Below are 16,718 nucleotides of genomic sequence, written 5' to 3'. Positions count from 1 at the left end.
AAACATTTAAGAACACTGTAACTAAAACTGAGCCCTGGGAAACCCCATCAGTGACTGATCACTAGCCAGACTTAATCTCATTTACTGTAACCCTTTGCACCCGGCTCATCAGCTCACTGGGTGATGGACTTGCCAAGCTGTGTGCTAGATATTTAATCCAGGATTGTTGTGAGAGACAGCATCCAAAGCTTTGCTAAAGCGTACTTGCCTTGGCTGATGAAATTGTATGCTTTCAAACAGCTGTAGTGCTATTTCCAGCTTAACATAAACACCTACAAGAAAGGCTTGATATGAATCTCCAGATTTGTACATATTTTAAAAGATCCTTGAGAATGAAGAGAGATGATTCAACACATTCTTACACTATGTGCAGTAGTACATATCAACCAAGAAACAAATGGTCTGATGAACGGCAGAATAACAATGGAAATGCTTCAGACGTTCTGATAAAACACATACTAGAATGGTGCCCTGCAGCAGCTCTAGTCAACCAGTTACCTGTGGAGCCTGCAATAGCCTCTGGATTAGTTAAAAAAAAGTTTGGTTTAGACTAAAAACTTAGTGAAAATATTTTTATGCAATGGCTCTTCCACGGCTAGTATCTTATTATTACTATGCAAGATAGGTAGCTAAGAAACCAATAGCATATACATTTCTGAAAGAGAGGATTGTATGTGACACAGAACAAGGAAGTTTTCATGCTTTATGCATTTAAATTATTGTCCAAACAGAAAAAGAACATGTTCTAACAGACACTACACTAGTTGGCAGAAGGCTCATAATGTGCACCTAAAAAGAAAACTCATTTCAGGAGCCAGGCACATACCACATGCCTGTAGTGAGAGCTGTATTCTGCAGAAGTCTGCTTAGTGGCCCATTAGAGGTAATTTTAAGATTCAAGTCTATGGTAATGGTTTCTATTTTTCACAGGAAAAACCTCTGAGCTTTAAACTCTTGACCCAGCTGACACTTCACATTAAAGTAACTTCAATGGATAAAGTAAAAAGAGTTCAACTGCCTGACCAAGAGACAGCCTGCAGTAACATCTCTAGATCTCCAGTTGCTAGGAAACAAGCATCCTCTCTTCATTAAAAATTGCATCTGTATGACACCACGCTTGAAAATTTATCAAGGAAAGCTAACAGCGTTTCAAAATGGATCCTATTTGATACAAGAGGCTGCTACCACCACATGATGGCCAGAAGACCACTGTTGAGGGAGAAGTCCCAGAAGGCTGGCTTACCCAGCATCAGATCGCTCACCTCTCCTGGCGGAGTCTGCTATTCATGGGCCTGGCGGGAAAGGGGGTTTAGTGCCCACAAGCAATTCAAAGCAATTCTGTAGCCCCTGTTTCTACAGCTCTCGGCTCACAGAAGAATTAATTTTTTTTAGGTCCATTGGAAGAATAAAAGAAAATATATTCTCTTTACCTACTCTAAGAATGATTTAGATTCCCCTTGTTTACACAGCTAGACACGCACTCGGCAACTGCTTAAATGAAGCTGTACTGATATGTCAGAGCCAGCGAGTCAAGACATGGGTGGTGTTTTAAGAGTACCTGCAGTCGGCCAGACAAATTAAACACTTTCAGGTTAACAGTCACACTTTTATCTTCCAGCACAAATGAGAAAAACTTGCTGATGAAGGTGAATAGGAGAGAGGGTTTCAACTTGTTGCAATCTTTGGGAGTAGCCAGTAAGCATGTCCTCCCCAAGGGCAGAAGGTCTGTACCCCTGGGACAATTCTTTAACGCTTAAGGGAGTGTGTAATGAACTCTGCAATGAAGGCAAATGACAAACCAAGCTCCTCTGTCATGCAGATGGTTAGTGATGAAGGCAGGAGTGGAATTCAGAAATAAGTCACTAGCCAGACACCTATCTTGGCACTTAGCTTTCCCTTAAAGTGTCTGTTTTTTTCCAAGCAGCCTGCTTGCAACAACCTCCCTTTTCTGTAAAAGGAACAAAAACTCATTTTGCTGTCTATTCCTCAGAGCAGTTGTTTTCCCCTCAGAGAACCTAATTTTGCACTCAGTCCTAAATCTGTTGCATTTCCATATATGTCCATGAACAGACTTTCTTGTTCCTTCTCTTTCTAGACCTCCTGCTGTTGTCTGTTCTGTCAGTGTTCTACCAAACATCAAGACTAAAACAGCTTGCTATAAAAATCAGTGCAGACACCCTGCAACCCTTCCCTCTTCAAAATCCTTTAGTCAAAGGGCAGTGCAGTTCCAAACTCCATACATATCCAAAGAGCTCTTTTATCCCAGAACCAAAAAGGATAAGGGATTCCCTACTCACCAAAACATTTGCAGTAAAAGACGATTTAAATAACAACACGGTATTGTGAATATTATAAAGCATGGATGGCACTAGAGCATAAAAAGACTCTGATCGCTCTGATAAATGTTCACGAAAAACAGCATCTCAGGTGAGCATTTCTGCTGAAAGTACCTCTGGAACAGGACAACAATGAGCTGAAGTGCAGTAACATATGTTAAGTGTACGCACAACTGACATTAAGGTATGTATATTTTACAATAGCAGTGTGGCAGACAGTTCTGCCAGCTTTCCTACAAACCAACTCTGGTCAGAGACATATCAAGGTGTTGGTGTCCATCTGCTGCTGAAAAAAAAAAAAAATATCCTGGAATATTAAAACTAGTTGCCCGAGGCACAGAACAACTGTGGGATATCACAACTGCTGAAGAGCATCGATTATGGTCACATTGGGATCCTTGTATCATTTAGTCATCCAAAAGGCCTAAGTAGCATGGATTTTACGGTCCTTTCTTCAAGCAAATATTAACGTTCCAAACGACCATCCTGAGCCTGCTGACAGTGAAAATCAGGAACCGTCACCCTAGCACATCGAAGTGAAATCTATTAACAGCCATACAAGCAGCAGACCTAAGCTGGTATGAAACCTGAGCTGGAACAAATTTGGTAAACCATGTTTACAGTTGATGTCAGCTCCTTTTCCAGGCCAGTGCATAAAAAAAATAAAGAACTCTAAACAAGAGAGGTAGGAGCATGACACATCTTCAGGATTGTTCATTCAAGTAAATATATGATGATCATTAACATGAACCACCACTTCACAAAACACAGTTCCATCTAGGCACACTGAGCTACTCTTACATCTGGTTTACCAGTGTCCCACAGCACAAAAAACTAGGAATGCTTTTCAGGCACACACCACAAAACCCCAAAAAGCATGAAATACAACCTATTCAAAGAAATTAAGCTTTAGATGACTGAAATAGCACACACTTACAACAAAACTTCAGAAGATACTCTGCAAAGCTGCTGTTGTACTGAAGGATAAAATGGCAGTTTGACTAAAACAACTGAAAGCCCATTGCACTGGAGCTCCTTCTGCAGTCTTTACTCCCCAAGCATAACAGCAAAACTGCCATCCCTGCTGGGACCTGCAGAAAGTACATTTTGATTCCTGCTATTTCTATCAAATGGAGCTTGCTGGTCAGTAGAGAACATCATAAAGATCAAAGAAGTAACAGAAGTCAGAAGGAAGACAAACCAGGTAACTCATCAGTGACATATGATCTACTACAGAAACAAGCATTTGCTTGGTATGATTCTGAAGGCAAAAAAGGATTAAGTTAATCCAGTAGACATCTAGAGACAGTTGTTTAATACCAGCTCCAATCATGTTCTATACAAGGCCAAGAGAGTAATTCCAGCTACCCAGACAGACTTTCTGCAAGCCAAATGAAATCACAGCAGCATCTGACTGCCTAGCACAGAGGAAGCAACGGACTGAACAAAGAAATGGAAGTAAACCAAAACCAAGACTTTACTAATCATAACATGTGACACAGCTTCAGGGATCAGTTAATATTTCAGCAATAACTTCTGTAGTCACTGAATTACATTTGTCTTATGATATCAAGAGGATAAATCAGTTACATTAGAAGCACAATCTAGGAGTTAAAAGATTTTCCATATGCCATAATGGTCTAGGGAGCAGGATTTCTGTAAGTTTTCATTTTGTCTTGCACCAAAGCATAGGGTAAGAAGTCTGGCACATAAGTCTTGCCTTCTGAGAAAAAAGTAAACTTTACATATGGCCTCAATCTTAGAATCATAGGATATCTCGAGGTGGAAGGGATCCATAAGGATTATCAGTCCAACTCCCTGCTCCTCGCAGGACTACTTCTCTTTTCCTGCACCACTTTAAAGTTTTAAGACTCACAATATGCACTATTTCGATTTCTTTGAAATATTATTGGATAGCTGGCAACAACTACAGGAGACCTACGTTGTCTTTCCCAGCCTTATGTTCTCTCCTACAACTCCCTGCAAATATTCAATACCTGTTCATTGTGCTCTTAGTCTTCCAAGAGGTTAACAAGAACAAAACCCACCAAATGAAAACCCTTCCATCCCCTATAATGTAAGAGCACCAAATTATTTAACCATTAAAGCATTACTTTACAGTGTTTATAGCTATTAAATATCCCTGCTCCCCACCTCCCTATTTTCCCATTTGCATTACTAATAATGCTACTCCTCTGAGCTACCACTTTCACAGTATTTGAACCAGGCCAGAAGAGCAGAGTAGGACATGACAGCACTCTCAGGTGGTGCTCTCACTGTCTTTCTACATTTCAGGTACCATATGAGCTCTGCTACTGTTTACCGCTCCCTGCACTGTCAGTTGAAAACAGTCAATCAACGTCTAAACTATCCTGCTTGGTTGCTAAGAGTACACGTTCAGACAGCTCAAAAAGATCTTCTAGCTATGTCTAAGTAGCTACGCTGCATGCCAACAGGCTACAAGGATGACACTTTTCTTAGTTTATCTGCTGTTCAATACCCTCAAAGCAAGCAAAAAACCAAGACTGTCACAAATGCAAGACACTTGGTAAGTAGTAACAATTTGGCAGATCTTTGACTTCTCAGAAGTGCCCTTTACTTAAAATGTTTACCACTTCACCTTACGATTTACTTGAGAAATGTGCTTTTGCAAGATTGGTTTAATATGGGATTCCAGAGACTGTTTAAGCATGCCTGTGGACTATTCTAGACTACCTGAAAATGCACTGGTGCAGAAAAGCTCCAATGAATGTCCTGTTGCCTCGGCTGGGATCCAATGAAAGACACACCAGTGAGGACAACTCTTTTGGACATCTATTCAGATCTAGCCAAACACAAAAATATGTACTAAATAATGAACTCTAAGAAATCAACAGTTTCAGGCTGCCAAATGATCTCAGAAATGGACACCTAAGCTCAGCTTAATTCAGCATGGTTAGAGATGTGTCAAACAATGAGTTTGTCAGCAGAAACTTCAACCCAAATAAAAACCAAAAAGACTGAACAAGCTATTCTATCCTATTCCTGCTGAAGTCAACAAGTAGTCTGACCCATATTGAGGTAGCCCTGTGCAGGAACAAGGACACATAGCAGCAAACAATAATATAGCCACTGTTAAAACCAGCCATGTGGGTAAAAAGCAAATTAAGTCTATAATGGAGTCCACACAGATACATATGAGGACATCACTCCTACTGGAATTCACACCGGTCCTCCAGAATAGCTCTTGGCTTGCCACATGTAAAGCGGGTTTGCAAAGCCAGCTAACCCTTAACTCCCACTGGTACACCGCTTTCCAAGTAAGGAATTCTTCAACAGCTGAAGGTTTTCAGGAATATGGACCAATTTTAAAATGGAAGCCCTTTTGAGCAGAAATACACTAAGAACAGCTGTCCAACTGGATGGCCTATCAACACTGCCAATGAAAGACTCCAAGGTAGGATGCTAATATGGAATGCAATTCTTTTCAAGATATGTTGGAGATGGGATTAAATGCTGTTTGGAGTTGTCCTAGTTTTGGCCAAGGATGAGAGGGGGCGGAGCCTGGAGCTGTGTGGGCATGTCTAGGTTGTTATTCTGTACCACTCACGTCATCACTTGGGGGCAGCAGTGAGGCATCCTCACTCCAGGAAGAGGGGGGCGTAGCTTCAGGTGGAATGGTAGAGTGGCTCCAGTTCGTCATTGGTTTTCATTGTCTTGGACTTGTGAAAGGAGAGTGGGTGCAGATGACTTGTTTGCCATTGTTTCTGTTTTCATTGTCGGGGCTTGGTGGAAAGACACTGGTGCAGACGCTTCTGTCCGCCATTTTCTTCTCTGTCTTGAGAGCTGCGTGGCTCAGGCTGTGGTGCAGTCTCATTGAGTAAAACTTGGTGAGTATTTCTGCATGTTATCACCCTCTTTTATATACTGTTATTAGTATTGTTGCTGACAGTGTTCGTTTTCTTATCCCATTGCTGTTTTCAAGTAAGCTGTTCTTATTTTAACTCGGAATCTCTGCCTTTGTCTCAATCTCACTGGTGGGCTGTGTGGGGGTGTGGAAGGGAGCAGCTGAGGGAGGCTTAATTTTTCCAGCTGGGTTTAAACCAAAACAAGAGTTCTAATGTTTTTGCCATGTTATTAATACCTGAAGTGAAGGCTAGCAGAGACTGCAGTCCACCCTTTGCTACTCTTTTTTTAATCCTTTTTTTAGCATATGGAAGCAACATATTCTCTCAATAACCATAACACATTTCTCATTTATTTATTAAAAAGTACTGACATAATAAAGAGGGGCTAGCCAAAGCCAGAAAGAAGGATTCTACTATGGAAGAAACCTTGACTTTTTGTTCTTCTTTAATTTTTAAGAAAATATTTTAAACTATTCTTCCTTTCTATGTTATTTTTAACTTTAGATTACCAGAGGCAAACTGCAGTCTAATGTACTGTTAATGGAACAGATAAAATACCTGAAAGTACTTAATGGTACCGCTAATAGATATGAAAAAAACTCCAGTGAGTAAAGGAACAGTTTAAGAAAAGATATACAGAAGACATTACATAAAGTGACACTAAAAATCTCCTTTTTTTCACCTCTCAACACTTTCTGATTAAAGATCTTATTTCAATTTCTAAATACAATGAGATTTCCAGCCCACAGCTAATAATACTTCACAATGCCCTTCCACATAAATTTTTTATGCCTCCCAAAAGCGTGGACACACACAGTTCCTCCCTGTGAAACATTCAGGAAAACATTTCAAAGTACAGAGTTATGAGGAACAAACTACCCCAGGGACAAAAGTGTCTGTGTTTTTATGATGGAAAAAGAAATAATTATTTTTAAAAATGGAGTTTTGAAATATTCAAGCTGATGGATTGTATAGCCCAAGCAGAGATGCATCAGCTGCACACATTATTCAAAATGCCAGTGAGACAGTTTCATCACAGATGTTATTTAGCAACATGCAAATACTACTGCACAATACAATTTGAAACACAACTGTCTTCTGAATTCAAATCACTGGTTACCCACCTAAACTGAATCAAGTAATTTCTTAACAACCACACATCTCTAAAAATCACACTCTTACCTTCCTCGGTTTCTACTGGTTGCTGGGATAGAATTTTAAGAAGAACTGGATTTTTCCATACTCCTTCCCTTGTGATATCCACCAATATTTGGAGGTTGTTATTCCCAAATTCCAGTAAAGCATCATGTGAATCCTATAAAATGTTAAAAAAAGTCATTAAAAGTCTTTGCTAAAAATTAAGTCAATGTAATTTTACATTATGTATCCTAATATTTCACTTTATTCTAATAGTTTCACACCATTCCTCTCTGTCATTACTGCTTTGACATGTTTGCATTGGGATTTTAATAGTCCAATGTCCTGTCACTTCTCTAATCCTACAGCGAAACTTCCCAATTTCAGACTACTGAGTTGACTGAAATGGCTTAACTCAAAAAGCCTATTCTGCAGTTGTAACTCTTTTGCAAGTTTGATGTTTCTCCATGTACATGTCTATAAAATTACAGGAATTATTGTATAAAAGACAAAGGACGATTTTGTAGCAAAACATATAGTGCTATTGAAGAACCCGTAATGAAGGCTAAATAGTTTTCAAAGTGAGTAATAAAATGCTGAGAGTGTAAAATTATATATTTAGTGTTAACACTAAAGATGAGCCAGCCAATTCACTTCTCCAAGAATCATGAAAGCCACCACTCATTAGTTGAAAAAAAAAAAAGGGGGGGGAAGCAATGCAGTGGGAGACTTCATCATTAAGATGAATACATCCTTCTACTGGATACAGAGATGCTATTTCCTTAGAAACTAATCCATGTCCAGTGCATTTCTGATCCTAGTCTTGATGCTGTGAAGGCTGACCCAGAGACCCTCCACACTTAACAGGTCTCCATCTGAACTTTACCCATCGAACTTCTATACATATTGCTCAGAGCGATCAGGGCCCTACCACCTTGAATTCTGGAAATCTAAAGAGTGAAGGAGGAAGAAAAAAAGGACATTACACAGGGAAAGAAGTCTAGAGCCTAATGCAGAAAAGAAAGCAACTGGAAATAGATTCCAGCTACTTCATATCCCTAGTAGGGAAACCGATCTGGGGTGACCTGAAGAATTAAAATATCACCACGCAGAATTTCCTAACACTGACAAATTGAAGCCAACTAATTGTAAGCAATATACCTTTAGTAAAAATGCTTCTCACAACAGATCTTAAGTTCAGTATGTGGCAATGCCCCCTACTTCTGTTGAGTTGTGTTTCAAGTTGTCTGCACTTTTAACACTATTATTAAACTTAGGTTTTCTTTCAATAGAGTCTGTTGTATCCTCTAGAGATACTGGAATCAATTCTATGTTCTGAATGATCAGAATTAAATGGAGTTAATGTTATGACCACTGGGAATACCAGAGTAACCAAAGAGCTCATGGGCTCTCAAAACACAGCAGTGAACTGCTTCGCACACTCCAAGACAAAAGACATATGTTTTTCAAGTTCCTGAGTTACCTTCTACAACCAAGGGAATCTGTCATGAAAATGTCCAAGATTTTCCTATTAACCATTCACAGTAAAAGGCATCTTTGCATTTAATGATTAGATGTCCCTTAATAAATCAGATATTTATGTTCAATATCCAATATCAGATGCTAATTTCAGAACATCCTCACTTTTTTAATATAACAATCTATTTTATTTATTATACTGCAGTGAACTGTACTCTATAAATCTCTGCACAGGAGAACCTGCATTTAACTCTTGGGCAAAGCATTGCCCCACTAAAGAATGAAGCTTTACTCCCAGCAAAAGATTCACAAGGGGAAAATTACATTCTTGCAGTGAAGGGTTCATTTACACTGATCCACAGCCATCTCAATTTTTTTAAAGGATTTCTCTCTAACTATGAAACCATCCTATCAGACATGCTACTTAGAAAATCCCAAATTAAAGTGAAGCACAGTCAACACAGAATTCTTCCCTCCTCACTCCCCGATTACACGCCTGCTCAAAGTATCCCACAGCATACTTGTGTACTATATGTAATAAACTCAAGTATTAGTGTACCACTGAAGCCCACATCCAGAAGCAAGTTCATACAGATCCACTCATTCCTTGGACAGTCTGTCAGTTTCTACAATAGAAAATTTTGTGTATGGACCTCTTCAGAGAGCCTGAACATACAGATGACTTTGGGGCACTCTTTCATCAAGCTGAGAACACAGGCAAAGTTAGAAGAACATCGTTCCCAGCAAGTACCAAGTGAAGATTCCAACAACCCAAAGGGGACCATGAAAAAATGTATATACTCCTACAAAGCTCATTATAGCAGACACATTACTGCTTACTCATCTAGCACACAATAAACTGTGAAATTCTAGAGGGCGAGCAAGAACACTGGGCAGTGTTCTGCAACACAGGTGTTAAGTATCTGCAGGAAATCTCAGAAGCAGCCAGGGAAGTCAAGAAAAAGTAATGCATATTTTGTATGTTTTTTTGTAAGCTGATAAAGTATCACCAAATGTATCCCTGATTCCAGAAATGGGTATTACTGTACCCCATACCTAGGCTAATCTTCCTACATTAGTCATGACATTAAAGTAATGTGATATCCTGACTCACCTTTAAATAAACAGGATTTCCAGCTATAACCAGTCTTTAAGGTAATAGGTCAGAGGGAAAAGAAGAAAGGAAAGAAAGCAAATTATCAGTTGTCACTGTTAAAGTCCTATCTAACCATTCGCCACATTCAGCAGCTAATCAGACTCCAGGTTTCATAAGGTTTGGTGCTTGAGAGGGAGGGACTTGGATGTGGGATATTGCAGAGAAGCTGCTAAGGCTTGCCCTCAGATTATCACTACTTGCTGCTTGCACACCTGGACACTAGTCACACCACAGACTTCGAGGAAATACAAGGCTCTTAAGCCAAGTTGAAGGACATGTGCATCCATCTGGTTTTCTTCACTTTGCTGAGGAAAGGAAGAGCCAAGGAAAGTGAGAGAACAGCTCAACAGGACAGGACATAAAGTAACAGAGGACACTGAAGAGGCTGAGGTACTCAGTAACCTTGCTCAAGTCTTCCTGTTAAGATCTGCACTCTGGCCTTCCTGGTCCCTGTCACCAGTGGCAGAGCTGGAAGTGGGGAAGAGGCATGAATCAGCACAACAGAGATGTTAAGATAATCACATTAGCACCCATAGTACCAAACAGAAGCCAAGGGTGTCAATGGAGATTATGGATGTCACTGCAAGTCCTCTACTAGGCTCTGTAAGGTCACGGCCACTGGGGGAAGGTTTCTGGTGACTCAGGAAATCACAAAGAGTGAGAAACCCTGGGGAACTACAGGCCAGTCAGCATAAGCTGTCCCCAGAAAGAATACCGGACATATTCTCCTGGAAACCACATCCAGTAGTCTGACTACCTTCTGTCATAACAGGCTGCAGATTACATTAGTCACACTTAGAAAGTCTTCTGACAGTCTCCCATAGTATCTTTAAAAACAAATTGTTAAAATAAGGAAAAGTGGACAAAATGCAGGTGAAAAAACAGCTCAACAGCTCAGCTTGGAAGGTTTGTGTCAACTGTACAAAACCCAACAGGCAGCTGTCTCCCAGTAGTGCTTCTCAGGGGTCAACAGTGAGCTGATACTTTTAACACCTTTATTGTCTGAATAATGAGACAAAGACATTCTCTGCCAGCCCACAGGCCATACAGAACTGGGAGAGCAACTGACAATGGAGGGTAGGGTGGCCATTAAGACATTCAACAGGCTGCAGAACTTCACTGACAGGGACTCACTGAAGCTCAACACAAGCAAATGCAAAGAGCTGCTCCTGGCACAACCCCAAGTATCAGTACAGGCTAGTGATCAGCTTGCTAGGTTCCAGTTTGGCACCACAGGTCTCTAGGGTCTGTAATTTAACTGCAGGTCAGCAGTGATCCCTTACTGCAAACAAGGTTAGCTGTGCTGAACAATCCCAAACAGAATATAACAAGGAGGTTCATGAAGGGTTTATTCCCTTTAGGCACTTTTGAAACTCCACTGGAGCATAACAGACAGCTTGCCCTGTACAACTCATTTACCATAGTGGAGCATGGCCAGCAAAGACCACCATCTTCAGAAGAGAGGTTGAAGAGGAAAATCTAAGACCTGTCTTTCTCTTCATTATATTCCCCAGAAGGGAGTTGGAGTTGGACTCTGTCTAGCGAGGGAGTCACATGAAGGGAAATTCTGTAAGTGTGTGTGGGAGAAATGTTTCAATGTTTAAATACTCTCACTTTGAAAGGTCTACCTGAAGTTTGTGCATCCTCCATTTCTTAGAGACACTTAACACTTAGTGGGGCAGGACTCGAAGTAACCTGATTCAAGACAGCCCTTACTCTGAGTGAAGAGGTGAATCAGGTAACTGAGCTTCCTTCCAGCTCCAGCTACCTCATGACTCTGCCACAATAGATACCTTCAGGGGACTACAGATTCAAAGCAGTCACTAGACCTACTGAATGGAAGTCAGTGCTTCTGCCCTGCCAGAGTACTTCTCTGATTGCAAGAACAAAATCAAACTAAGATCAGAAGTGAGTGAAAAAGCACACATTAGGAGTTCTTTTCAAACGCAGAACTATAGTGCAGGCTTCCACCTTCTAAGGAGCACCAAAGTTAAAAAGTCTCATAGCTGAATGCAACAATCAAGCAGTTTTGATAACTTTAACCATCTCACCTTCCTTAGCTTTACTCAAGATTTTCTATAAATATTTCCCCAAGGTTGATTTTATTTTAGATAACTGCTGTAACTGTGCTCCAACTCTTAGCTCCTAGCATACTTGCTAACTGAAACCAGATGTTAAAGACTAAGCTACTCCTAAAAGTGACTATAAAGAAAGTAAAACTAGTGAGTGAGCTATCAGTGAGACTACCCCAAAAATCAGTTGCTGATATTGGTAGAAGAGTTGGTGCTAACTGGTAGATGCAAAGATAGCAAAGTATGATGACTGATTTCTGTCCTTGAGCCTGAAATGTCACTCACAAGGACAAAGGGAAAAAAAAGTCATTTTGGAGGTCACAGCTGGACCCTGAATTACATGTTCTTGACCAGAGCTCAAATTGCTGTTAGCTAACAGCACTGAGAGACTGACACATGAGCTACAACACATTAAGGTCTCAGGCTGTGTTTAACCATTTGAGAACATCACTTAAGCAATCCTTACACTCACACAGCTGTTCCTCCTCTCAAGTCTTTGCTTCCTGTGCAAGCTGGATCAGTAAACCAAACTCACCAGAGAGAGCCTCAGGGGAGGAGTGGGGTTTTTTGTTTTGTTTTGATAAAATTAAAGCATGATCAATTCCCCACTTCACACTGAGCTAAATGGCATGCCAATAGAATCAGGCAGGCGAATGATACACTTAGCGCTTAAGTCCGTGGCTGCTGCCAAAAGATGCTCAAATGTAGCCTCAGGACAGCTTTAAAAATGTCAGTGGAAAATAACAAGCTGATCTAAACCTATATCCATGAAATATCTAACCACAGTCCAATTTCCATAAGTGGCAGTTATGATCCTATATGAAGTCTATGTATATTATTTTATCCTCAGATCTGGAGGATTAAAAAAACAGTTACAGGTGTGCAGGTAGAAGGGATACTGGATCTTACCTACAAAATCAATAGAAGCTCATTCTGACAACCCCTACTTTTGGCCTTTCCCAACTACATGGCACACAGAATTAAGTCTTTTCAATACAACAGGTTGCCAACTGTGCATTCTCCTCCCTCACACTAACGTTAGAGCATTAACCTCTACCAGTCTCAAGAGTAGATCAGGGTAAAGACTAAGTCCAAAAAAACCATCAGCATTTAAGAGCCTATGCATTCAAACTTCACCTAGAAGACTGAACTCAATGAGCTTTACTGAGCTCTGTAAAGGCATCCAGTACAGGTGTTATACCTTGGGGAAGGGTGGAACTATCAATCAAAGTACTGACGAGCTAGAAGCCACTGCCTCAGAAACAGCCAGAGCAGCCCACTTATCTGCCACCACCACCAGAATGATGTAGCTGACAAAAAAAAAAATAAAATTCATACAACTTGGACAGGGGTCAGGTACCACTACTGAAAAGACTACTGTCCCTCAGATTATGACATTCTGTGATCCAGACATCGAACATAGGCAATGTCTTCCCAACAGCATCTCTTCCCTAATCCGAGGGCTTCAGGACACAGTACAGAGCCAGCAGAGCCCGGTCCAATTATAAGGATCATTCACATTTTAGGGCTGAAAGAACCTTAGAAGGTGAGAAAGAAGGGGCTTATTATAGAAGTAAACTGATTTGCTGAGTCAGCACTGTGTTTGAGATTCAGGGTATCAATACCAAAATACCAAATATGAAATTCACCAACATACATAAGTAACTAACTACTGCCAGTACACTTCCTTTATAGATGCTTACCTGAACTTTATTGGACCTACTGAAGAAAAAAAGGCTAATATTAATAGGAATATTTGTGAAAATCTATTTTGAATACATAAAAAAATCTCTGAATAAATCTAATGCAACATTTAAGAACATAGATCTCATTAAGCTAGGACACCACCATAAACAGGCCCAGGACATAAAATATTTCATTCCAGATGAAGTCAGGACAGGATAATACAGTAAGAGCCTATGGACAACGTTTAGAAGACAATCCTTGGAACAGGTGATTGAAGACACCAAGATTTTCCAATCCTGGCAATTTAAAGCAATCAGCACCTCCTACAATATCACAAAAGTTTTTGGCTTATGATCAGCCTCAAATCACAACTTTTCTAAAGAAAGCATTCATGCTTTTTTGTAAGGTTTGAAGGGAACCCTGTGCCCCAATCCATATTCAATAATCACAGTGATATATCTCTCTTCTCACTAAGGTCATCTTTGAATGTGTAGTTTCATCTTCCTCAACCGACCAGACTATATCCATTCCCACAGTATCTCTCCACTGAGTTCCTCCCCCAGATTGAGTTTACTTGTATCAAGAGCCCTGTTTTAATTCTGCCCCAATCTTTTCAATCATATTTTATAGCATTTCCCCAGCTGCATCTGCATCCTTTTGCTCGCTGCCATGGTATAAATCTATGCTAAGACTCCTGCCATATAATCTCACATCTTGTTTTCATTTTGCACAGGCTTCCTCTGGTCTTGATTAGAGATAAGGAAAACTGGACTCATGGGGCTGCAGGACATAACTGCTGTTATTTAGGATAACAGAACAAACAGCTTCAGGACACCAAATAGAGCTTTTGATAGTATTTTGTATATTAAGCTGGACATCAGTGACACTCCACTTTCAGGTCTAGGACAGTCCCCACACCTTGCTGCTTCGAAATGCAAGCCCTTACCTTTCACACTCCTGGAATGAAAAGTTATTTGAAGTTTCACCAACTCTCACAACCCGTGTAGATCGTTACAGAGCAACAATTACTGCAGGCAGATCTGAAAAATACCTCTGTTCCACATTAGGAGTTACAGTCCTCAGAAGCCACATTTGTCCCTTTTGTTAGGAAAGCAATAAGCACATTTACATCCATCAGTCTGGGGCAAGTACTAACATAATTTTGCAGTGCCTTGCTACTGGATTTGCCTGAAGATTTGCACATTAACATGGTCACAGACTTTAAACCTACAAGACAGCCTACGAGTGATTCATGTCTGAAGGTTTCTCTTGCTCTCTGTATGACTGCGCATTCCTTCTCTGATGACAAGTGAGTTCCTATTATATTCAGGACAGAGTACAAATGTTCTCATTCTCTTATTTCCGCCAGAGTGCTACTTCAAAATCTCATTAGAAGCACCTCTTTGTAAAAGTCCACAGATCTCTTCAGAAGCACCTCTTTGTAAAAGTCCACAAATCTCTTCAGCAAGGTTTCAGAACACCATGTTTAATCAGCTAACTATCTGAACTATAGGGACATTAAGTGAGCGCTAAACTTGGAAGTCATAGCTTCAAAAGGTCACTACGAAAATCAAGTAGATATTACTACATCTGGCAGTGGCCTTAGTTCTAAAGGCTGATGTGAGAGATCTGGGCTTGAGTCACCCTTTGTAGAATCCCAGAAGATAAGGGGCTCATGTGTACGTCTCCAACACCAGTAGCTGGATGCTATGGATTCAACCAAGGATTGCTGGTAATAACACCTTGAGAAAGAACAAGATGTGGCTGGAGAAGGGGCCACGCAGAGGTAGGGCAGCACTTTTCTGGGACGAACATCCTTGTTCTAGTTCCTGGAGATAAGCACAACACGCAAGCGCAGGAATGAGGCCAAGAAGTGGGGAGAGATTGCAGGGGAGGGATCAAGACCACCCAAGATCCCCAAAGCCTTTCCAGAAAGGTCTGAAAAAACTGACTGCACATGAGAAATAATTTGCACAGAAAGTGAGAAACCTAACTTCGGGACAGGGAAACCTATCTATAAAAAGGTACCCACACCATGCCTGGGTGGCTCTACCAAAACGCTCCTCTCAGTTTAAAGTGACAGGTTTATTAATTTCCAGTCTACCGAAGAGTTTCCACACCTGCTATTTCCTTGACTGCAGGTGAAAGAAAAGTAGAAGCTCCTTCAGAACCTGCATCTTCAGAGCTACTGTAGCAGCAACCAAGCCTCAGGGACTAAGGAAATCCCCAGTCTTAAGGGTATAAGATCTTATGATAAGTACAAGGACAGCTGCAAGGTCTAAATTCACTTCCACCTACTTCCTGCCAAAGTCTTCACTTCAGTAACTTATAACTGGTATTAGCTTCCAACTTCACCAGTCACAGTTAAAGCCATAACACAGCAGCAACAGAGCAGTCCCCGGCCCTGGAAGGGTCTATCAATATGAAGACAGCAATACCACTCCTGTCTTTAAGCTCCATGAGGAACACAAGTTCTTGCAGACAGCTAGGTACTACCTCCAGACTAAAACCGTGAAAACATCTCTACACAGTCTACAGCAGTCATCTTGATTTGAGTGTAGAAACGTAGTAGTATGAGCTTGTTTCAGCAACACCTCAGAAGAAACACTTCTAGGAACCACCTGGACTACAGACCTGTCCAACTATTTCCATCCCTCTCAAATCAGGCACAGACACTAACTTGCCTCTTAGACTTCTACAAAAGCTCTTTTGTTATCTTCAAAGTAACGCTTCAGAGCTGTTACATCACTCCATCTAACTCAGTCACTTAGTCTTCTCTCAGATAAACCACTAGATCAAGATTTGCTATGGTCCTCTTGCAGTTGCCATTGACTATAGTTATAAACCTGTCGTTGGTCCTAAGGCTCCCAATACTGTAGCAGCAGTTAGTCTTTTGTTCAGAAATTCTTGCTACCTAGGTAACAGTAATGCAGGACAGGTGGAATTCAGGGGAAAGGTAGAAAAG

The 16,718-nt window shown here is 40.7% G+C and overlaps 1 protein-coding gene across 2 annotated transcripts in view; it reads right to left on the bottom strand.

Annotated features, from left to right (window-relative positions):
- The window catches only part of RLF (RLF zinc finger), a 50,156-nt gene that overhangs the window by 21,010 nt on the left and 12,428 nt on the right, over positions 1–16,718 (bottom strand). For both annotated transcript variants that reach the window (XM_027713638.2, XM_027713637.2), the window contains exon 4: positions 7,406–7,538. In XM_027713638.2, coding sequence (XP_027569439.2) covers positions 7,406–7,538 — 133 coding nt within the window. The remainder of the gene's footprint in view (positions 1–7,405; positions 7,539–16,718) is intronic.

Source organism: Pipra filicauda, unplaced genomic scaffold (assembly GCF_003945595.2).
Source record: "Pipra filicauda isolate LSUMZ 115617 unplaced genomic scaffold, ASM394559v2 scaffold431_size579624_pilon, whole genome shotgun sequence".
Taxonomy (NCBI): Eukaryota; Metazoa; Chordata; class Aves; order Passeriformes; family Pipridae; genus Pipra; species Pipra filicauda.
Note: the sequence above shows the minus strand (reverse complement) of the source record. Positions and strands in the feature narration are given on the sequence as shown.